This window comes from Gymnodraco acuticeps, unplaced genomic scaffold (assembly GCF_902827175.1).
Source record: "Gymnodraco acuticeps unplaced genomic scaffold, fGymAcu1.1, whole genome shotgun sequence".
Classification (NCBI taxonomy): Eukaryota; Metazoa; Chordata; class Actinopteri; order Perciformes; family Bathydraconidae; genus Gymnodraco; species Gymnodraco acuticeps.
In genome coordinates, this window is record NW_022992250.1 from 2,487,171 (window position 1) to 2,512,037 (window position 24,867).

The 24,867-nt window shown below is 38.4% G+C and overlaps 1 protein-coding gene across 2 annotated transcripts in view; it reads left to right on the top strand.

Annotated features, from left to right (window-relative positions):
• jakmip2 (janus kinase and microtubule interacting protein 2) overlaps positions 1-24,867 on the top strand; it is a 32,289-nt gene that overhangs the window by 1,646 nt on the left and 5,776 nt on the right. For both annotated transcript variants that reach the window (XM_034206604.1, XM_034206605.1), the window contains exons 2-22: positions 9,246-9,493; positions 10,240-10,494; positions 12,060-12,302; positions 13,030-13,239; positions 15,528-15,626; positions 15,789-15,935; positions 16,047-16,187; positions 16,631-16,687; positions 17,780-17,902; positions 18,067-18,195; positions 19,821-19,904; positions 20,462-20,524; positions 20,760-20,858; positions 22,404-22,505; positions 22,749-22,802; positions 22,896-22,961; positions 23,055-23,123; positions 23,374-23,451; positions 23,760-23,810; positions 24,330-24,482; positions 24,662-24,727. In XM_034206604.1, the coding sequence (XP_034062495.1) occupies positions 9,365-9,493; positions 10,240-10,494; positions 12,060-12,302; positions 13,030-13,239; positions 15,528-15,626; positions 15,789-15,935; positions 16,047-16,187; positions 16,631-16,687; positions 17,780-17,902; positions 18,067-18,195; positions 19,821-19,904; positions 20,462-20,524; positions 20,760-20,858; positions 22,404-22,505; positions 22,749-22,802; positions 22,896-22,961; positions 23,055-23,123; positions 23,374-23,451; positions 23,760-23,810; positions 24,330-24,482; positions 24,662-24,727 (2,418 nt within the window). In that variant the 5' untranslated portion in view covers positions 9,246-9,364. The remainder of the gene's footprint in view (positions 1-9,245; positions 9,494-10,239; positions 10,495-12,059; positions 12,303-13,029; positions 13,240-15,527; positions 15,627-15,788; positions 15,936-16,046; positions 16,188-16,630; positions 16,688-17,779; positions 17,903-18,066; positions 18,196-19,820; positions 19,905-20,461; positions 20,525-20,759; positions 20,859-22,403; positions 22,506-22,748; positions 22,803-22,895; positions 22,962-23,054; positions 23,124-23,373; positions 23,452-23,759; positions 23,811-24,329; positions 24,483-24,661; positions 24,728-24,867) is intronic.

Here is a 24,867-nt window from a genome sequence, read left to right on the forward strand (position 1 = left end):
TCATACTATTTATTGTGACCTATCAAGCACATGTACATGTAGACTATTTTTCGGAAATAGGAGAGCTCTGTTCATGTACTGTATTGCGATTTTGACTTCAGTAACATGGATTAGATTAGAGAACATTTTTGGTTGAACTAAGAAGCAGACAAACATTATCCAGAAACGAGCAGGAAAGTGATGCTTGAGTCCAGCTGCGTGTCACTTTGTCAGACTCCTGGCTAAATCGTTTTAAGTTGCTAATTTACATTGGAGCACTGGCACCTTGCCCTCTCGACCTGAATATTTTAGATTTCTGCCCCACTTGCAAATAATCAATAGTGTGCTCGTTCTTTACGATCATAAACCCAAATGTTAACTGCATTATGTATTGTCCTTTATCAAATACTATAAGATTGAAGTATCAATCTAACCATCATCTATTGATGTTGTCTGTCAGAGTTTTTTATTTTAATGTAATAAATCAAATGCATCAATACCAACCCTCACCCAAGGCTAATTATGGCTTGTACAATATCATGAGTGGGTAGTTCCTTTGTTTTGGCTCTATGAAACCTGATGTACTTATTGGATTCTGTTTTCTTCAAGGTTGTGTCTTCCTGGTCGAATGTACTTATTGTAAGTCGCTTTGGATAAAAGCGTCAGCTAAATGCAATGTAATGTAATGTAGTGGATGACAGATGGTAGGTCCTGATTTAAAATACATTTGGTTATATAAAAACGACACAACCCAACAACTTTTGTTTATGATCAGAACAGAGGATATCCACTTATGTCCAGTCTAGTAAGTTAAACATGTTTTTTTACATTTCAATACCCTACTATTAATGAAAATTGATACTTGGTGGAATACAGAAGCCAGCTCTTTAATTGTTTTAATGAAATGTGTAAATGGAATATTAGTGAGCAAGCCAGACTTAACAAAAATGATATGATGTTACTAAATGTAGCATTGTAGCAGACCAACTTTTCATGAACAATTTAAATCTTTAAAAGAGAATTCATTTTTTTATTTTTAAAACCCAACAAAAATGTATTAATGGCTTTTACCCTAAGACCCCAGAGGGCCATCAGACTTTAGCTGACAGTCAACAGCAGCAGCGTTTGCATTTCTGTGATCCATTCCTGGTACTCTGTGTCTGGAAAATCCAGCGCCTACCCCCAAAATTGACGTCTGAGGAGTCAAAAGTGGGTCATGGTGCCAGTGTGCTGCATAAGAGAGAGAATTATCATTCAACTCTGCAGCTCCTTCGTGCTTTTCCATTTCTTTTTCAGTAGCTAATGGATTTGATTTTACAGACTGGAATTACACTGTATGTATCACTCTCACTGCACTTATCAACCTCCTTTTAAGCAGCAGCAGGCATTTGTTTTCAGTTAGAAGTTCTAATGTACCACCCTGCTCAGCACCAAATGGCAGACAGAGTGTTTCTGACTAGCTGGCAAGAAATGTCAAATATCTAAACAGCTAAAGACACAAATATTTATTTATTATGTTAATGGTAATCAAACAAAGCAATGAATATTTGACTTGCATTTTTCAGTTGGCCATAATTTAAAGCAATAAAGAGTATTCGGCAAAAATAGGTTTACACAAATACACAATGTGTATGTTGCGTGCCATCCTGCCATCTTACTATATGCACAAATTGTATCAACTTTCAATCTTTTCAATTAATTCTCATAATGTTGGATTTAATTAATGTATTATTTTTGCACGTTTCCTTTTAGGGTAATTTTAGTTATATTTCAATAAATGACATAAATGACTTTTTCTCAGAAATATATTATAACCAGCTTTAGCAAGATTCAGCTTTTTAAACCCTTTCTGGCATGAGGCTAGCAATTTATTTGACTCGTGTCCATATTTATTGGTCTTCAGTTTTGTCAGATGGTGCTATTCCTTGTGGGATAAGCTAGTACTGCACTCTTTAGCTGCTGGGTGTTTAGACATCTACAGGGCGTGTTGTGTAAGGGAACACAAATCTTCTTTTTTATATAGTTTGTCATTTCGTGATGTTCACCGATTATGTTAGTTTTGGAAAGGTGCTGTATATGGTGATGGTTTTCTATGAAATACTGTATGTTGAGTACTGTAATGCCAGTCTGTTTCCCATAATGAAATTAGTGCAATCAACCGTTCACAATCATGTAATGATCGTTTGCTTCAGAGTTTGTTGTTATGTTATTGTAAAAGTGTAGCTGTGAAATGTTTTGCAAACTAAATACGGTCAATTGTTGTGGCTTCTAAATGTATGTACTACAAGAACCATGTTGTCTGTGAGATACATATTACAAAGTACACTTTTGCAGTGTTGCATCTAAGAATGATCAGCTCAGATTTAAGCCTTATTATTATATATTAGCTGCTATTTAAGAAACCAGTTGATTCCAAATGTTTATTTTAGACAAGATATTCCTTGCATCTTGTGATCTAACCATTATCCTAACCCTAACATTAGATATGGTTCCACAGAGCAGTATGAACAACAGTTAAAGTAACACATTTATAAATAGAAATGCAAATCAAAATTGGTTAGACAGTTGAGGCAACATCCGGTACATGACCCTGTATTTCCCATGATGCCTGTCTGCGGCTCTGTTATGCTCATTTGACCAGCCAGCGGATTATTTCTCTGTGTAGTCTGAAAATGAAATATGACAGTAATCAGATTGGCTCACAGCAGATTCATATTTAGTCTTCCCCTTCAGGACAAACCACACTGCTGTGGATGGTTTGTAGGTTAATACTGTCTTAGTGTTCATGCTGAGTTGTGATTGGCTTCACATGGTGGTGGTGTATTAATGGCTAGTCCAAGGTGGTTGAAGATGAATCAGTGAATCATCACTTTTACACCATACTCTTAAAACAATTTGCTGTAAATATTGTTGCATGACCAGCAGAATGAAAATACAATACTGACAACAAAATATAATAATTTAGGAAAACGGAAATAAAATTGTAAGGATAAATATCAACAAAAGAGATTTTAAACATCCTGGCAACCTAAATGTTTATCTATAAAGCATAACTAAATGAATAATCAACCATTAAGAAACCATTAGTTATATCTTTAATAAGGTGCCTTACATTAGGAAGTGGCGCCAAAAGTCTGGGCTTCTTCAAAAGCAACTACAATATTAATTGAAGTTACTACAAAAAAGAAACAGATCTGTTCAATGGCGACTATTTGCCTATGCCAGTTATTATTATCCTTTGTGCAATTGTAAACATAATTTCTGCGGGACAATAATTAATGTTGAAGTCTTTGAGTCAGATGGTTTAATGCGGACAAACTGTACCTAGCTATTATGTTATTTCAAAAGTTGATTTAAACTATTTTTTAGGCTAAATCATAGTACATTTGAATCCCAAACTATAATCCTATAATGTTTATCATTATTCTGTCGCACAAAATAGATTTTCCACTGAGTTTGTTCACTTTGAGTTCAGAAAAAGTACATCACAGGAACACGGAAAAGGATATGATTTTAGAGCGACACACTTTCAAAAACTGACCTTTTAATTAATAAACAGTAGGCTAAATGACTAATTAAATAATTTGGAAAATTATATACTAAATGCTTGGAAAACATAGTTGGTATTATAGCTATACTGTGCCCAAATGTTAAGCCTACGTTTGAAAAAGAAACATTCAAGGTATAAGAAAGACAACACTGTAGGTGAAGTTAACCTGAAGCTTTATTTGGTTATTTATGTCATTAGTGTTACCCTGTCACTGCCAAAGTGTTTGCAGTTTATTAACATTGTAAATCATTTGTTAAGAATACATATTATACCAACAAACAAATGAGCAACTGATATCAACAAGCACACACTATATTCATCAGGTCTGTAAATACTTCAAACAAATGTCATGAACCCTGATAAATGACTGTTTTTACAGCATTAAAGCTTCAAAGTCATTGATATACTGTACGACTTTCCGAAAGCCTTCAAGCAGCACTCATAGCATCACTGTCTATAATGTGAATTAAATCAATTGAAATACACTTAAGCTCAATGCATCTCATAATGTGCAACGTGTGGTGTGCAACTGCCATATCCACAGTCTTAAAGTATTTTTCTTATGAAGTATAGCGTATAAAGATAATATTTTAACTATGGAACTTTATTGTAGGGATAATATGACAAATTTAGGCAGTTCACATAGTAAGGATACGCTCACTAAGCTAGGTGTTTAGGAAGAACCGGGAAATTGTGCTATATAGCTGGGTAGAGTTTATAGAGTACGTGTTGATCACAAGATGAATTCCTTTGAAATAAATCTAAATTCAAACACTTTTTCACAATAATTACTCAAAAAGTAAATGACACAGTCCTGTCTAGGAACCCTCTTCTTTTGACTACAGTAACATATCACTTCCTTTCTTGGAAATGATTAGTAAAAAATGGTGGATTCAAAATAAAATGATACCATGACATCTTATTTAGTCTAACAAGTGGTAAGTTGTGCAGTGTTTGTTCTCTAAATCTGATAGCAGATCACAAAGGGAGTCACATCTTGTAAGTCAGAGTTTCTTAATGATAATATACTCTAACTTGTACCCTACTGTAGGTATGGTAAAGCAGCAGTTACAGGAATAGTGTCGGTTACATTTGTTTTGCCATTTGGTAATTAATCAATAATACAGTCACACTGTGCCCAACCTCCTTATTGTAGCCAACCAGTAAGCACAGCATTTGTGGTTCGATCCGTGACACTAATAGCAAATGAAAGTGCCTCTGCATGTATCTGTGCCAAGTGCCATTGATTGCTTCTATGTTATTTATGTGCTGGACACACACTGCTCTTTAAAAATAACATTACAAAATAAGCACTGAGGACAAATTGAAGCACTCTGTAGTAGGGCTGCACGATATTGAAAAAAACGGACATCGCGATTTCCCCCCCCCCCCCCTGCGGTATATATTGCGTTTTTTTTGTAACCTGTTAAGCCCTAAAGTCCCGGCGGGTACTTTACTTGTTTTTTTAAGACACTGTGTCTCAGGGGATCTTAATATTTAAGAACCTATTAATGTGTTATACCAGATTAACGGAAGTAATCTCAGCTAATTGACAATACAAACCATTTTTACCAAAACAAAACACAAGTCTCATAAGAAGCATCTAAATGACCCCTGAGCGAAAAATGCTAACGCACTTTGGCACAGAACTCAAGATAAAAGTACCATTATTACTTATCGTAGCTGCACATACAAGATATCCGATTAAAGCTGAGGTTCCACAGATTATTTAGGTATATAGTATCATCACTGAGTGATCCGAACTCGGACAGGGGAAGCAAACACAGACATCACAACACGGACCTTTACGTAGCTTCTAGGGGAGATGTCTCACCGTAGCTGTCAACCTGATCAAAAGACGTGTTCAATGGCATTAAAACGAGAAAAAACGCGGCTGAATCGGTTGATCCATAGGTTGATAATGTATCTGTGGCTTTCAAGCAATTGTTTATAATCCATAATTCCTTTTTTATTTAAAAATCGGAGCACAAAAGTTAGCTGCTAATGGTAGCTACCAGAGTGGCTGCTGCTTCAGGGCTTGGCTAAGCGGCAGTCCAGCGCATTCTAACCATGGATGTATAATAAGAACCTATAATAAGAGTCTAACACACACACATTACCAAATAAGGAGTGAGAGTGACGCGTAGCCAAAACTGGAAGCTGCATACACTCTGGTGGCTACCATTAGTAGCTAACTTTTGTGCTCCATTTTTTACATAAAAATGAAATTATGGATTATAAACAATTGCTTCAAAGCCACAGATACATTATCAACCTATGGATCAACCGATTCAGCCGCGTTTTTTCTCGTTGTAATGCCATTGAACACGTCTTTTGATCAGATTGACAGCTACGGTGAGACGATCTCCCGTAAAAGCTCCGTAAAAGGTACGTGTTGTGATGTCTGTGTTTGCTTCCCCTGTTGCGAGATCGGATCGCTTAGATACTATACTTAAATCATCTGTGGAGTCTCAGCTTTAATCGGATATATTGTATGTGCAGTTTCGATAAGTAATAAGGGTATCTTTATTTAGAATTATGTGCTAAAGTGCGTTAGCATTTTAAAAACAAATTAATAAAACCGCACGTCCCTGCGGTGTGAATATCGCGCATGGGCATATCGCGGTTATCGCCATGACACGGTATACCGTTCAGCCCTACTCTGTAGTCTAAACCTCGCCAAAAATGTAAGATCTAGAGTGACCTCCGTCTGTAGTCACACTCACTGCTGAATCTCCTTTAACGTTTAGGTTGTAAATACAGCAGCAATCTTCCGGTTGTCTAGACTCTAGTGAATGAGCGTCTAGGTATTTGTACAAATATTGTAAATATACAACACTGTACAATCACACGTCTACCGTTTTCTAGACTAGACACGGCTATATAGGATCATAAGTAAACTATTAATAATACAATATTAATCTTTAATTTCTTAACATCTGTAAGACAGTTTAACTTATTCTTAGTTTGCACAGCTTAGTAATAAATGGTGCTAAGGAACTATTTGTATACACAGCTTGTTTCATGACGTATGCAGCATGACACGTTGTCAGACACTGCAGCAGGCTGAGATGGGACCGATGCTGACTCTCTGTTGGAAGGTTTTATAACCCACTTCCACTCCCAGATAATTGATTTGGAACAGTGCTCAATGTTGAGGACCCTCCGTGCGAAATTTGCAAACGGAGTAGAAGTGGGTAAGAAAAGGGTGAAGAGGCCGGATTGGAATTGGGTTTATGTGTAGGTCGGGGAGAGCTATGCTAAAAAGGCACCTACTTTTAAAGCATGTAAACGGCACTTCCCTTGTGGGCCATGCCATAATGGCTCCAATACTGTATACAATGAGAGATATTACAACTCCCTCTCATATTAAGTATCAGCAGCAAGTTGAAGCTATGCACACTCCAACACTGTGGAAATGCAGGCTGATTTTTAAATGATGAGAGGCAATCTATGGATAATTGCAAGTGGTTCCCATACGAAGAACCTCCTTCCCATGACAACCAAAATGATAACGGTCTAATACATTGTTTAAGGGTGTTATCCCCGAATCCCTAATTGTCATTCACAGTAGGTCCTTGGCTTTCAGCTGACCGCAAGCAGTGCAGGTAGAAAAGGCAAATACTAGGGAATGAAGGATTACCTCTAATTACATACCCAGACAACCATTTGTTTAAAAAAAACTAAAAACATTCTCTTGGTATGTCACACATTCTGACCAAGTCCACATTCTGAGCTACGGTATATGAACAAGGCATTGCAACATAGCAGAGTAGATTATTTGGTCCTTTACATTACCCTAATGGCCCTTCTTTAACTTTAAGCTAATTTATCCAAGGATTTTACGTTTGCCTTTGGATGTTTTCTCATACAGATGTTAATACACAATTTGGTCTGCTACTATGTTTATAAGTGTTATTAGAAGTGCTAGTCAAAGTTTATCTGTTATCTTTGTGTGTCTCTCCGAGATAATTCTTGCACACATTCATACACTATTATTGACCTCATCTTTGTGGTGCCATGTAATGGCAGGATGTTGTGATATTGCTTAATGCTGTTGGAGAGAATTTATTTGAGGTCGCTTTTTAATGTGCATTTGTAATAATTTCTTGAAATTAAAGACGCCATGCTCCTGTATAACAGATTCAGAAACCGAATGATTTGACAATAATTTATAGAATTTAATCTAGGAAACTAGGTGATGCTATTTGTGCCAACCTTTCCCTTAATTACCGTTCAGCTGAGCATTTTGAGCCTAAGGTTTTTTTTTAGGGCTGTCAGTCGATTAAAATATTTAATTGGGATTAATCGCATGATGTCCATAGTTAATCGCGATCAATCGCAAATTAATCGCACATTTTTTTATCTGTTCTAAATGTACCTTAGAGGAATATTTTTCAAGTTTTTAATACTCTTATCAACATATGAGTGGACAAATATGCTTTATGCAAATGTTTGTTTATTATCATTTGAACAATGACAAATATTATCCTGAATATTCTCAACACAACAACCTGGAACCTCTCTCTCTCTCTCTCTCTCTCTCTCTCTTACACTCTCTCCCAACCCTGTCTACTTCTTTGCACTGAGCCAGTTGCTCAAACAGACAAGCCTGTTTACAGTTGTCAGCAAAATGCCGCTCCTCTGTCTTCATCTTCAGTCAAAGCATGAGACGGAACGTCTCATGCAACGTGTCGACTGCACATTACAGCGCATTATTTTGACCCACAGTGGGAACCACTGTGGGTCAAAATAATGCGCTGTGATGTGCAGTCGACACGTTGGATACGATCCGAATGATCTAACGCAGCCCCTCGTCCTCCACAATGTTAAGCTGTAGCCAACCATTTAGCTATCGCTGTTAAAAGCTTGCTGCTCGTAGAAGTGTCCAGGCATCTCCCCGACAAACTTTCAAGCGTGGTCTGCCACAAGCGAGCGGCAGGAGCGGGGCTGTCAGCATCAGCTGTGGGCTTGGCTTGCTGTTTAAAACACCTTTTTTTGTATCCATATCTCTCGCTAGAATCTCCCACCATTCAACTAACAACAACAACAGCAACAACAACAACAACAACAACAACAACAACAACAACAACAACAACAACAACAACAACAACAACGTCAAGCCTTTGGGCTCTGAAACTACGGGGCGGGCCGAGGACAAATACACATGCGTTAATCACACGTTAAAAAAATTAGTGGCGTTAAAAAAAAATAACTCGACAGCCTTAGTTTTTTTGTTTATACATTGACGAGGTTTCCTTCGTCTGATCGAATCTTGTGATTCCCTGACATTCATGTTCCCCACAGGATAAATTCTTATTACGTTGATGATCCCTTCAAAGAAATCTTCATTGTACATGTGCATTGTACTTATATAACAGATGTAAGAGGGAGATTTTATTTTGTATTACATGCATTTTTCTTCCTCATAAAAACTTGCACCTACAATACCCAAAATGCAACTAGTCTGCCAACAGTTCAGTCAGAGGTTTGGATGGCCAATGTTGCCTTAAATTGCTGGCCTTTAGCAGAAATTAGAAGCATGCTAAGTAGGTGATCATGAATATTATACCATCCAAAAATCTAACAGAAAACATCCAAATGCTATCAATTTGAGCATGTTAGCATGCTGTTATCCGCATATAGCTCAAAGGAATACTGTGCCAAGTAAATCTGTCTCATTCTGTCTCTCCTTGTGTCTCCTCCAACCCCCAAGCCTTTTTTTCTCATAGGAGAATGAGGAAGAGGAGGAACTGGAAACCATTGGAGCGCCTTGGAAAGTTTCTGTGAAGTCTCAATGAAAGCTTTAGAAGAGCCCCTCTAGTATTTGACTCAATGGCCAAGAAAGGGCGTACGAAGAGCGAGAAGCCTGAAGCGCTCATCTCTGCCCTACAGGCAGCCAATGAAGACCTCAGGTCCAAGCTGACTGACATTCAGATAGAACTACACCAAGAAAAATGCAAGGTACTGTTAATCATCTAAATACATACATTTCCTCTGAATGTTTCAACGATTGTAGATTTGAAACCTTAATTCTTTTTTTTGAAAGCAAGACTATAACTTCAGGTCCAAAAAAAGTTAAGATTTAGGTTTAAGGTTCGAGTAAATGTTGTGACTGGCATGCCTATGTCTCGACATCCTACATGTATGGTACAGCATGCATGTTATGTTGAGTTAATGCACAGCCTCTCTATATAACATGCTTGAAATGTAGTGTCCCTCTTTAGTCCTTTACAGTAGGCAGATCAGGTTGAATAAGGTTGAATATTGACGTTATACAAAATGGTACATTTTGTACTCGATGTACTGTGTTTTGCATGTAGAAAACTAGTGGATGATTTACGTTAAGTTAGAACAAGACACTATTACATTTGGTACATTGACACCATCTTAACAATCATTATGTTGTCCTTAAGAAGAAGAAAGAAGAAGAAGATATACTTTATTCATTCCTTACAGGGACATTTCAGGAGGACAAAGTGCAGGAGGAACATCCCTCCTCTTCATGATTTAAGGCATTTTTTCCCCCTGTTTATATATTAAGCTGAATACAAATGTTGCTGAGGGTGGTCAAAATGCACAACTCATCAAGTCCACAACGGGCCCTTATAACCTCAACTACGTAAATCACAGAGCGTGATTCCTACTTGGAGTACAATAAAACGGAAACCTAATTCCTCTTTTCTCTTCCTCTGTCGCTCCTCTCAAAGGTAAGCAAACTAGAGCGCGACAAGCTCCAGGAGGTGAAGCGGGTGCGGGAGCAGGAGCAGCACCGTCACACTGCCATGATGACGGAGCAGCGGGCCAAGTGGCACGAGGAGAAGTTAAAAGAGCTCCAGGCTCTCAGGGAAAACCTGACACGGCAACATGAGCTGGAGCTGGCCCGCCACGCCAAAATCAAAGACCAGGAGAACCAGAGGCTCAAAGCGTCTCTGAACGCCATGCGCGATGGCAGCGGAGAGAAGGTGAGACTAAGAAAAGGGAGTGAAGATACACTCTAAAAACAAATGCTTTGGCTCAACAAAGAAAATCAACGCAACAGTTTGTATCAATGTTTATTGAGTTAAGACAACTTCTAATGAAATTGTCTTAAAGCAACAAAGTTATTTGAGTTAGGGGAGAAGGCTTTTCCTCTACAATCAGAGGTGTTTTAAATTACCACTTACTTAATAATTGGTAGCATAAACACATGTTTTCAAGTTGATTACTCACAAAATTAAGTTGTTCCGACTAGTTTTACCACATGATTTAAAAGGAATTTGAAGTTGTATGTACTTAATTACCATCATTGTGAACACACGTTTTTAAGTTGATTACTCCAAAAATTAAGTTGTTCAAACTTGTGTTACCGTATGATTTAAAAGGAATTTTAAGTTGTATATACTTAATTACCATCATTGTGAACACACGTTTTTTTTAACCATTTATAAATTAAGTGAAATTATTGTATTCAATAGTTGTTGTTTTTTTTTAGCTTTTTCATGTTTTTGCCTTTAAAGAAAGAAATTAATGAATTCCACAACAAAAATATTAGGCAATTCACTTTTATTTTGAACTGCAGTTGTTTATTTCAACACATGATGTTTCAATCAGGAGAGAATTCATTTAGTTTGAACATTTATTGACATATGCCATATGATAAGGTGCATGAACACCTGAAATCACAGTTGACTGCAGGAGAGAGGAGAACCATTTTAAAGTGTGGCTGCAGCACGGTGATTGGCTGCTGGAGAATGAGGTGAAATGTAATAGGTTAAAGAGAACGCCTGTGATGAGCTGATTATATACAGCTACAGAGTGAATGTATATACACCCAGTCTTCCTGAAAGAACTTGCGCTGAGCTTCATTTAAATCTTGAAAAAAAAAAAGATAAATAACACAAATTTAAATTGCCCCACAAATAATAAATAAACACATTAGCCATATGTGGCTAAATGGGGACACAGCAAATAAATGCTGCCATCACAACAAAGTTAGAGGCCTTTGCATATTTAAAACCAGTGCCAAATATGTCAAATCTGTAAAGTTTTTGTAAAACTACAGAAACAAACTCTCAATGGCCACCAATCTGCAGATCACACACATCCATTTTACAAAAGATGTAACAAAGATGTTTACACTGCCGACAGTCATTATGTCCTTTTGAAGCACATTAAATAATAGGTTAGCGCATAAGAGATAATGAATTAGGTAATTGCATACTTTTCAAACTGTCACTCTTAGCTAATTCAGAGCCATTATTACCAGCTGCTAAAGCAACGCTGGTATTGTTTTCACCTATTGAGTCTGCATGTGTGTGTCGTCATGGCAATGTGGTCCTGAAGACACACAGAGGTGCTTTTGAGTAAAGGATGTGTGTACTTTTGCCATCTCTGGGCTAAAGCCAGGAAAGATGGGATTGGCTCAGGATAACCAGCCTCCCTTCTGAAGAACAGTTCCGCTATAAATAAAAAACCATTACTCATATTTCCTTTCTGTGGAAATCCCCGCACATGAAAACCTTTCTTTTTGCCCGCCTGCTTCTTCCAGGTGCGGACAGCCCTGACTATGGAAGCCAAGGAGGATGCTCGCCGCTTCTTCGACGTGGAGAGGGTGAAGCTCCTGCAGGAGATATTGGAGCTGAAGTCTCTGAAGAAGCAGACGGACGAGGCTCTCAGCAACATGATCCAGTCCGACAAGATGAAGGCTGGCGACCTGCGGGTGGAGCACCAGCAGCACCAGGAGCAGATCTCTAAGATCAAGTGGGACTCTGAGAAGGACATCCGCAGACTGGTAGGCACAGTCACCGCGACCAAATGATTAAATACTGAACCGATATGTGTCCATTGGCCAAAATATGAATTAGGACCACTGTGCTTGTTGAATATTCATGCAGGGATTGAGCATAGTGTAGTAGATTTTATTTTCAGCTTCATTTCTATTTCATGTGTACTGAGGTATAATCTTAAAGCTTGTCTATTTTCATTCAGTCAGTATTATTTATTTATTATTTAAATGTATTCTGCAAATAATTTTCTAGTAAATCCTAAAATCACAAATTTACGAGAAAGCAATTTGATATGTAATATTTATTTATTTGGAAGGACATTGATTACTTTTGGATTAAATTCATCACACCACAGTCTCTGTATATTGTGCCTGTAGTGTCTACCTACTAGTCATATGTACTGCTGTCCTAATATGGTGTTGCAAAACATTTTGAATAATGTTTAATTTGCTTATTTTGTCTCACTTTAAGTAGAAAAACTATCCTGATAATAAAAATATGTCAGCTTGTACTTACAATTACCAATAACAAGAAACTGAAAAAAGGCAGAGCCGGACAATGTTACATATTTATATTCTTTTGAGTACTTTCATTGTCAACATATTCACTGTCTTTTATTTTTATTTAAATGATAACATTTAGCTATAGCAGTGTAACACCGGAAATAAGAGACTCTGTTCAACAGAACCAAGTTACGTCAGTACTTAATGATGTCCTTCTTCCTCACTATAGGTGGATGAAATCAAATCTAAAGATCGCTGCATCTTTGCTCTGGAGAAGGAACTGGATTCAACGGCGGGTTTCTTGCAGAAGCTGCAGTTCCAGAAGGAAGCTCTGGACGACCAGCTGTTCCTGGTGAAGGAGGCTGAGTGCGGCCTGGGAAGCCCCAAAAGAGAGATTCCCGGCAGAGCTGGAGATGGAGCTGAGCACTGTGGTAGCCCAGTAAGTAGAGAGGAAGAGCAGGGAGAAGTTCCATGCTCCATGTAATCATATCAAATATTTAGATAATACTTTTAATTTGAGTGAGAACTGGAAGCCTTCCTACTTCTTAAACCCTATTCTTTCCCCTTTGTTTTAGCTCTTGAATATCAATTTGTAGCTAAGTTGCAATGTGCCATGGTTTTGTAACAAATTATTTGAGCATGCATGACATTTTGTGTAACTCCATTTGACAAAGAAATGCTATAAGCTCAATTTTGGCAGTCTGAGGCCCATTCCCAAACCGCCCCCTACACCCTACCCCCAGTGCTTCTCAAAGTGTGGTCCGCGGACCACTGGTGGTCCGTGACCGCGCCCTAGTGGTCCGTGAGTATATTGGTAACATTTCACATTTGAAATAAATAAATACATTTACGTTTTCCGCACTCTCGCGGGAATATTTCCGCAATGGAAGGAGCTTAAGTTTCACTTTCTATTGCATGATAAAGCCCAGGGCAACACCTTCGTCACACATGTTGCTACTTGTTTGTACCATTGTCAGGCGATTTATAATCTGTTTTCTAGTAAAACGATGTGTTTTGGGATATTTGTGGAGTTAGGTGGTCTGCGAGTGTTTTTTTATTGGTTAAGTGGTCCTTGGTATGAAAAAGTTTGAGAAACACTGCCCTACACCCTACCCCTCCGTTTGCGCGTTCACGCGGAGGGTCCGCCATATTGAGGGCTGTTCCAAAGCAACGAGTGTGGAGGGGGAGTGGGCTATCAAGCCCTCAAACAGCGAGTCTGCAGCGGTGCTGACTTGAGACCGGTCTCTACCTGACCGGTCTCAACGCTGTGTGTGTCCGTCAGGAAACACGCTGTTTACAAGTAGTTCCAGCAAACATCCACTGATAAACTGCGATGTTAACAACCTCATGATAACCTCATATGTTTTTAACTTAGGATCATACCTGTGTTTAGTCTAGAAAAAGGTAAATGTGTGCATTTTATTATAAAGTTGTGTATATTTACAGACCGTTGCAAAAACTAAGAAGCTTATAAACATCAGGTTTAAAACCAAAATAGCTTTGAAACACAATGAAAGATGTTTGGAGTTTTATTTGAGTTATTCATTTAAACTTTTTGTCAAAGAGATGCTGATTTGAAGCCGTTGTTACATACAGTTACGGCATTTCCTGTTTCTGCCGGAGAGAGGGGAGGCCGTCCCAAAGCTTGCTGCTGTATTTACTCCCTCCATCTGACAGGAGGGAGCCTCGTTGAGCTGCGAGTGTGGCTACAGACGGAGTTCACTCCATCACGGAGGGGTAGGATTGAGGGAGTGGTTTGGGATTGGGCCTAAATCTCCGAATCTTGGGCTCAAACTGAAAGCTCTGTGTCCTTTAAAGGGGCTCTATTATGCTTTTTGGGGTTTACGCTTTCCTTTAGTGTGTTATACAGGTTTTTGTGCATGTAAATGGTCTGCAAAGGCTAAAATCCCAGTTCATGCCAGAGGGAGTTTCTCTCACAAACAATGCCGTAACACAGTGACATCACTATTGAACACTTGCGCTTCTATTGGTTAGTGCTCCAACACATTGGACGTGATAGGCTAAGGGGCGTAACATCTCCAGGCGGTTGACCAATCATAATAGACTGGGCTCTGGTTTCAGACAAAGGCTAAAAAGAGGTCCTGCAGCACAGCAATATGGGGAAAAAATAGCGCTTTTTGAATATTGAAGCATGGAAGCATGTCACAGTAAAGCACAAAATACAAATATGAAACCTGAAAATGAGCATAATAGGGCGCCTTTAAAAGTGATATTGTTGCCAATTGGATCCGACAGAGATATATATTCTAATCTTTGCTATTAGGGATTTTGACATTAGAAAAGATGCTTTGACATCAGGATGTGGCTGCGTCCTTTCTTAGCTTAGGTTATACAGTAAAGTCAGACAGTTATGATGATATGCAAGTTAAGAGAGCAGTGCTCACATGATTGAGTGGAAAGGTTCACGTACAGACTGAATGGCGCACAGGATTAGTTTTGTGCACCCTCAAATTTGCCAGAAGCATGAGATATGTGAGCAGCGTTTAATCAATGATTTGTCGAAGTCCCATGATCAGCTCAGTATCAAAATAATGTTTCAGTCAATTGCCACATTGAAAGCGTGTCAACTCATGACTGTTAGTGTGAACATTCATCTGATTTCGATGTAATATTCATGAGTTTAAGCAATTAAAAGTTTACAGATATGGCAATTTTGTTGTAAAACACTCCAGATATGTTAAATAATAAACGGTTTGTTTGTTTCAGGACTTAAGGAGAAACCAAAGGCGTCTTGCTGATCTCAACTCGACAGTACGCAAATTAGAGGACCGCAACTCACTGCTGGTGGATGAGAGGAATGAGCTGGTATGACCAAATGATTCACTTAAAGAACATGAACCTTATGCATTCTCTTTCTTCCCTCGTTTATCTTCATATTTCTGCATTTCCTTCAAATCTCCAAGCTTTTATCTTTCACATGTCAGTCCAGATTTACTGTATATTCATAAGCCCCTTTCTCACCACCAGCTGAAGCGAGTTCGAGAGTCAGAGAAACAGTCCAAGCCACTGCTGGACAGGAACAAGCTGATGAGTAAGAGGAATGATGATTTGACTCAGACGATCCAGAAGCTAGAGGACAAACTCAAGATCCTGTCCAGGGAGAACAATGAGATGGTCAGCACAAAGTCACATCTGCATCACATATGCATGAAGTATTTGGTTTGTCAACAGGGACAGACTGATTTAGACAAGGTTATGGTAAATATGTGTGCTGTGTGTCTGCAGAAGGAGAAGATCAGCTCCCATCCTCCACTGAAGAAGCTAAAGTCTCTGAATGACCTGGACCAAGCACACGATGACCAGGAAATAGCCTTCCTCAAGCTCCAAGTCCTGGAGCAACAAAACATAATTGATGAGCTGACAAGAGTAAGTTTACACTGATTTAATGAGGACGCTGTTTAGCAGGATCACGCAGTATTTGTATAGTTGGCAGTTAGGGTCAAGGGGGTTAATCCTGAGCTTCTGTTGAAATGTGATGCAACTTTACCCTTATGTTAAAAAAACTAAAAAAAGTAGAATGAATAATTCACAGTATAGTGAGACACCTTGTTTTCTTCTTGCATGTTTTGCATAAATTAATATATCTAAAAGTGTGAGAATCTAAGATTTCTGGGTCATCAATAATTCAACTAATTACTTATAAGGACGTTTTTGTATAAAAGCCATGTTTTATTCAGCAGCAATGAACAGATTCTGTAGTATATTGAGTCATTGGTGTCATTGAGTTGGTTTTCTTCGTATTTATTTTGAAAGAGAAGAGAGAAAAACTCTTCTTACAGTGCTGTTTTATCCTGTTTCTTTTTTCCCAGGACCGGGAAAAACTACTAAGAAAGAAAAGGCATAAAAGAAGTTCAAGGCCAATAAAGGTAGAACCATTTGTCGTTTCTTGCTTTTAATCTTAAAATGTAATTAGTTTGGTTAAAACTTTTGTGAAAGAGTATTTTTTGGAAGCAGAATTCATTTTATCATCACTTAAAGGTAGGGTAGCCTATGTAAGTTTAAGATACACTTTTTGTTATATTCCATGGAATGCTCTTAACATCCGATAGCAATGAATATCTTAAGTGCTTTGACAAAAAATCCATAAAAAAATATCATCTGTGGAAGCCGTAATACTGTAAAAAGCACGACCAATCATTTTAGCCGGCCCGGCTAAAATAACTGGATGGCCTACCTGCCTGTCAGCCTTCCATCTGTGCACAAACTTATCTCGTGCCCTCATTGGTCATGTGCACGTTCGTGTGTGTTGGTGGAGGGGCTCTGTAAGGAAGTGGCAGATTTTCTCCGGTCGTGTATTTTGAAATTCTAGCGATCTCGAGCCGGTTTCTCAAACTTACATACCCTACCTTTAAGGAGCATTTCAGTAATGATTATTTGTGGTATAAGCGTATATTATTTGTCTGTGTAGAAATAACTCTATTTAAGGCTTTTTAATTGTCAATCTCATGTCTCGGCTCTACACGTATTAAAGTGAGTCTTGTATAATACACGGGGACACGCCACACGGGGAGGCGTGTGGCGCAGTGGATAGAGCCTTGGTGTTTGGATCAGGGGGTCACAGGTTCAAACCCCACTGCAGTCAGCATGTTGTTGTGTCCCTGGGCAAGACACTTCACCCCAAATTGCTCCTGTGGGGATTGCCCACAGTATTGAGTATGTAAGTCGCTTTGGATAAAAGCGTCTAACAAGTAACATGTAATGTATAACATGTAGAACCTATATGTGTATGAGTCATTAACAGTTACACAAAACTCAAAATGTAAACTTCTTCCTCTGACACTTGCACCTGCATTGATATGTTTTGATTAAGTAAGGGATAGTCCCATAGGGGTTTTGTTGAATTTAGTTGAATACCACATTGAAAAAGGAAAATAAAAAGACTTCTGGGATACCCAAGAGTGAGGACTTTGGTCAGAGATGGTTTAGATCTGTACATATTTCAACTTCCTTCTTTGCAGAGGCACATCGTAGTAGACACCTTCTTCGGGTATGATGAAGAGTCGATGGACTCAGAGTCGTCCTCAGTGGCTTCCTTCAGGATGGACAGAACTCCTGCGACTCCCGATGAAGACCTGGAGGAGGTGAGATTTAGCCTAATGTTCGCCAAGTCACCAAGATAAAACTTACTTAAGTGACTTAATACTCAAAATCCTGAATTTACTCCATTCAGACACATTCGAATAGGCATATGCTGTATCCAAATTCGCCTATAGACTTTGACCTCTTGCCTGGTGTGTCACAAAAGGGTCTCGCCAACGAGGAGTCGGAGCTGCGTTTCCGTCAGCTCACCAGAGAGTATCAGGCCTTACAGCGAGCATACGCCCTGCTGCAGGAACAGAAAGGAGGCATTCTGGATGCTGAGATGGAAGCCAAGGTAAAACACAGTCAGAAAATCACTGTTTATCACTCCCATCTACGTATACTACTTACTTACTGTAATAATTTCCCTTTTTTTTATACATTCTATCTAAATATCACTATTCATCCACAGGCAATGTTTTGTTTATTTGTTTATTTTTAACAAAAACCTATTTTCTGTTGTAAAGGCACAGGTGTGATTTGATTGATATTAATTTTGTGTTTCTCTAAGTAAATGTTTTTAATTGTTTTGTGGTTGAGAAATGGTTCTTACTGTTCTTCACCACCAGCTGAAACTGAGGGAATCGCCACAAATAGAGTTGCTAAGAGCTTTGACACTGTAAACATACCATTGTTGTATGATCAATTCCTCTCAGTTTAGCAATCTAGTGAAAGGAAAAAACTCTTCTGTTTCGGAGTAGGTTGGTGATAAAGTTGAGGAATGCAAGGATTCTTTGGAGATTAAGATACGTCGCAAAGTAGTACACTTTTTGGGTGGTGGAGATGCCATAAGTAGTATAGGATCCCCTGATGGACATTTAGCAGGGTTGCATACATTTCACACTGAAGTGGAATGTGATTGGCTCACAGAGAATGTGTCTAAATATTGGTTTAATTAGAAGTGAATGGCCACAGTCAGCTGAATAAGTTGTAGGAGAGAGAGAGAGAGAGAGAGAGAGAGAGAGAGAGAGAGAGAGAGAGAGAGAGAGAGAGAGAGAGAGAGAGAGAGAGAGAGAGAGAGAGAATTATAAAAGGCTTCTTAAATTATTTTGCTTTACTTTTCTCATGGCTGCTAAAAGACTGGGAGTTTCACACAATTGTAATATATTTACTGGTCAACATACCTTACTGTGGGTTAGTAGTACAAGTTATGCAGTGACAACTAGCCTTTTTATTGAGTACTGAAGCCTGTAAGCCTGTTGTACATTTGTGACTGCACATTTACATAAAACAACACAATACAAAGCTTCATTCAGTTCAAGCCTGTTTTGATTCTACCTGTAACAGAGTGCTGAGAGAGAGGGTAGAGGAGTTCATGATTTATCTGATGTGAAGGAGAGAAGTGGCAATGCAGTTCAGTAATAAGTGGTATTTGCCACAAAAATAATAAAGAAATACCACAAGAGCTTCCCGTTTACTTTACGGAGACATAACAGAGACAATGCACAGCCCAAACACAATAAGGCTGCTTATACAAAGGTCAGGTAATGGCCACCCCTTTACTAAGCATCCTCTTAGGCTTTCTAACAATGCATCTGATGTTATCTGCACGTACCAAATTGACTGGGCCCTGCATCACCAATCTGTCCTTATATATTAATAATAATAGATTTCATTTATATAGCGCCTTTCAAGGAACCCAATGCCGCTTTACATAAGGTAAATCTTTAGAGGGTGTCTCGTAATGTTAATTCAAATGTGAATACAATAAAGCTTCTTAAAGGCTATCTTCATTGATATGAGGGAAGAAAAGGAATATGTTGTCATGTGGTAATGGTTCTTTTAAAATAACTATATAAGTGTGTGTCTGGTTTTGATGAGCATTATAATAATAAATAAATAATCCCTTTCCTGCATGGACCCACACTTGAGAAACAGTGATTTTGTTACTAACGAAAGTCTGTTTTGCTGATGTTTCAGGCTCAGGAGCAGCTCCAGGCAGAGGTTCTCAGGTATAAAGCCAAAATAGAAGACTTGGAGAAGGAACTGAACCTAAAGGGACAGGTAGGAGACACAAACACACACATTGATACCTGCGGATCATTGTGTTGATGTACGGTGAAGGAAAAATAAAAGAAATATCACACTATATAAATATGAGCAGCACATCCTGAAAACAAATATTTGAAGGCAGTTTACTGTGTGCACACATGCATGCAAGGTCTGTGTGATGTTTACTCTCTGCTACAACACCACACCGAAGGCTGTAATAACAATGTCGTTTTTTAAATTGATGCATAGCAAATGGTATAAGATATATATTGCTAATGCTTTATTTTATTTCAAAAAGTCTTATGTATATCTCTTTAAGAGACAAGTATACAGCAAAATATATTGAATCAAATATAACGAATACAAATTTAGTTAGATAAATAAACATTTAGTTATATGAACAAACAACTCCTCTCAATCAACATGTCCCATACTGTCCTCAATGTCATGCCATCACAACATTTGGAGTTGATCTTTGTTCTGTTTGACAGGGAACATGTATGTAATGATATTTCTACTGTCTTTAAATAGCTTTGATGTAATGCATCAAGTGTTTCTGTCCTCTACAGGACTCCAAATGGGTGGAGGAGAAGCAGCTCTTCTTACGAAGGAATCAGGAGCTATATGACAAGGTTGGACTTCAACGTAGTTTTCCTGATAAATACACATCTTTAGTGTTTCTCAGTGTTTGTGATTGTGTGAATTGCAGTTTAAAAGGTATCTGATATGTCAAAGGAGTATTTTATGTTGGGGCAGCACTATTATTCTTCAATACCATTATAAATGCCTGAAATATTACAATTTACAGTTTAGAGTTGTGGACAACTGCCTTTTCCTGTCTGGTAATTCTACCTTTATGGTGTCCAGCTGGAAAAGATGGAGTCAGAGAGCAGCCGGGCGCAGCAGGAACTACAAGACTCCAGAGATCAGAACGAACTGTTGGAGTTTAGGATACTGGAGCTAGAGGTGAGTCACCTGTCATGAATAACGTGGCAATCTTTTATTTCAATCATGGTTCAAATAGTGACACCATATTCACTGGTGGTAACAGAAACTGTGGTTTAATACTGTAGGTATATACTGGGGACAGCAAAACAAACCATTTTATTAAAGAAATCAGTAAGGAGGAGTTCAGCTCTTTATCTATCATATCACTATAGCTTCCCCTTCCATTATTCCCTGTAATATCTCAAACTCATCCAATGACAAAAAAGGCCCAAAATCCATTGTTGTCTCGTTTTGTAGGCACATTTTTAGATGAACGATGGCGCTCAGTGTCACATTGCATTTACTGTGACTACTTCATAATAAAAGACAACTTATTTGGCCTTTTAATGTCAAGCTGCAGTATTAAAACAAAGGTTTGGTTTGCAATTCTATTGTTATTGTTTTCGGGGTGCATTGCCACAGACAGTCAGAAGTTCCTTCTCAATGAGGCTTCAGGAAAACACATTGGAAGAAATATGGAAAAAGTGGAGAATTTACATATCCCAAAGACGACCATCCCTTGTTTGACTGTGTTTCTATACACCGATTGAATGTATATGTATATATGTGTATGCATGGTCACATGTATGTGTATTGAATGTATATATGTATGTTGATATGTATGCATATGTACATGTGTAGACATTTGCTATTTCAAACAACCCCTGTGTACTTTTCCGTTTTTATTTTATTTGGACTAATTTTGTTTGCTATTTAATTTGTCACTTTCGGGTCTTTAAAAATATATGATTTGAAAAACTGTACTTGTATTATAATGTGACCCCAAATAAATAAAGAATACAAAAAGAAAAAAAAGAAGTTCCTAATCAATATTGCAATACTTCTATCAATGATCCATTGGCTCAATCACAATTGTTTTACCATGCTTGGCAACATAGTGACTAACTCACTAATTTTTACATAAAAACGTTAAAAATGACTACAAAAAGTAGCTATGTTAATATCCTATCAAGTTAGACACTCATGTAGCCAGACGACCCAACAGTCTATCAGTGTGTGGTTTTTGTGTTACATTATGTGCTGCAGTGCAGATACCGGCGGGAGCTTTTGAGGGCCTCATCTGCCACCTATGAGCAGAGAGGGGAAGAGCTCAGTACAGTGTGAGAATACACTGATCACACCTTAACAGTAATTAAAGGCTTTCTCCATAAGGTGTTTGTCTAATGCTTCTAAAGATGGAAGCAGGGGTAGCAATTTTACTTGAATAAGTTACATTTTCATGACTAAACAAGGCCAATTTCCCCACCTGCTGTTCTGAAACTTTAATATCAGTACAGAAAAATGGAAACAAGGATTGATTCAGGGACTTTAGTTCAGTTCTGAATGACCACATTGATTTGGATCTATTTGAAAAATGCTGTCTGAAGCGGAAAGTCTAAAACAAGCCGATACAAGTAAAAATACTATTTAATCCCAGTTCTAATAGAGTCAGGAGGGGCTCATAATGTTTGTTAGTTATTGTGCCTTCCCTGTTTCATGGTATGTTTTCTGCTGTTTTCATAGGAGCGTGAGAGGAAGTCCCCTCCATTCAACCACCTGAGGATGCATCCCTTCTCTGAGGGAGTCAGCGCTCTGCAGATCTACTGTATGAAGGAGGGGGTCAAGGTACAAAGGAGAAGGACTCCACTGCATTATTTATAGTAACTGATTACAAAGTATAAGAGCAAGAGAGCCCATGAATGTTATGGCTGTACAAACCACAAGCTGTTTGGTGCCATATTTAGAGCATGCAACCCTATAAACATCAATAGAAATGTTTTGTGGAAAGAAGTTTAGATTAAAAGTCTAAATTAATGGTTAATGCCTTTTTTGTGTATAATTCTGATCTTTATTCTGTTTTCATTACAGGACGTGTGCATACCAGATCTCATCAAACTTCTAGATATCCTGGGAGACAACGGGGTAATCATTATGTCATTTAACTTTTCATAATGTATGACACTATATACTGTAGGTAGATTATTAACAGAGTTCTTAATTTCTCCTTTTTTGTAGAACTTAAGAAATGAGGAGCAAGTGGCCATTATTCAGGCTAGCACTGTTTTGTCACTAGCAGAAAAGGTTTGGAAACTATATTATGGTTCTATTAAATAATGAAAAAATAAATCACAGAATAGTTGTGCTAACTAATTGTTGCCATTTGTTGCCCTCTAGTGGATTCAACAGATTGAGGGGACGGAGGCGTCGCTGCACCAGAAGATGATGGACCTGGAGATAGAGATGGTCGGTTCAAACAACCCAGAAAAATTTAATAATTTATTTAATATGACATTGCCTTTCATATACATGTTTTCTTACTTGCAATGGATCACAGCAGCTTTAGTTCAGTGTGATATGAAGGTAGTTATCCTCCATAACGCCTCATGCACAGCACACAGATTGGTTTATATAAAGTATCACGGTACAAATGAGTTGCAAAAGAAAACAAATAATACCCCCTAACTCTGTGTCTGATTTACTTTCTTCTGCACAGGAGATGTTCTGTAAACAGAAGGGATATCTAGAAGAGGAGCTGGACTACAGAAAGCAGGCCCTGGACCAGGCCTACATGGTACGTGTGGGTTTGAGTGTGATGTATCACTTTGTGGGGCCCAAATATGTTTAGTCACTGGGACTCATTTATTATGTGGGGACAAATATTCAGGCCCCCTAATGTACTTAATTTACTTAAATGTTTGTTCCTGGTGTAAGAGTATGGTTAGATTCATGAAAAGTATAGGTGAAGGATTTAGGGTTATGTATACAGTAAATGTGGTTAACAGTAGGACTGCAGGTAATATAGGTAGGTTAATACAAAGTTTAATTCTTGCATCTTTGACATCAAAAGTAACAAACACCTTGTTTTTATTTTCCCGACAGCAAATCCAGGAGTTGGAAGCAACGTTATACAACGCCCTGCAGCAGGACAAGGTGCTTCATGTCTCAATTTGCAGCTGAATTGAAATGAAAACTACTCTACATATTTTAAATAATCAGTATATACCTGGAAACCTCTTGTTAACCTTAAGTAATGCTGACATTCAGGTCTTTTAATATACTCAATTATGTGATGTTTGTCGAATGAAGACATCAATTTTAATGTCAAGAATGGTGTCGCAACATTATAGGTTTTCTTATAGCACACATTCTGAGATCATGAACATCACACTAATGTGGAACATCTGCGCTATCTGCAGTACGTCCTCATGATCGACGTACAACGTTATTGCAAAGGGATACATTTGTGACTATGGAGACTTTGCAATTATCAACACACATCAAGAAAACATGGGTTTCCTACAGTTTTGAGATTACTTTTACGTCTTAGCTACTGCTGACACAAGAAGTGTTCGAGAAAGAACAGCTGGACCAAAGTGTTGAGAAGTGTCTTTAAGAAATACAAATCCATTATGGTATCCACTGTGCCTGATGCCCGTTTTGCTCCTGCAGGTGATAAAGTACGGCGAGCCTCTGGACGAGCTTCAGAAGGACGAGCTGCGGACAGCGGTGGAGAAGCTGAGGAGGCAGATGCTGAGGAAAAGTCGAGAGTACGACTGCCAGATCCTCCAGGAGAGGATGGAGCTGCTGCACCAGGCACACCAGGTCTGTAGACGTCTGTGTGATGGAGAGGGATTTGTGTGTGTGATGATAAAGCTGTGTGGAAATAGCTTTGTATGTTTTATTTGTTTGTGGGAAATCCCTCTTGGCTAGAGATAATTGAGCCTTCCCTTTTCCCCTCGAAGAAACGCATTCCTTACAGTTTTCTCTCGGAATATTTGCAGAGAATTCGTGACCTTGAAGACAAGACGGAAATCCAGAGGAGGCAGATTAAAGACCTGGAGGAAAAGGTAGCATATGTTTCATTTTCACACGCACAAATTAGACTTTGATGCAAACAAAGAAGTACTTCTAAGTGCAATAGCTTAAATATCTCTGCTCTCAAGCCTGTGAAATCAATTAAAGATTACATTTTGAGTGTATTAATTTT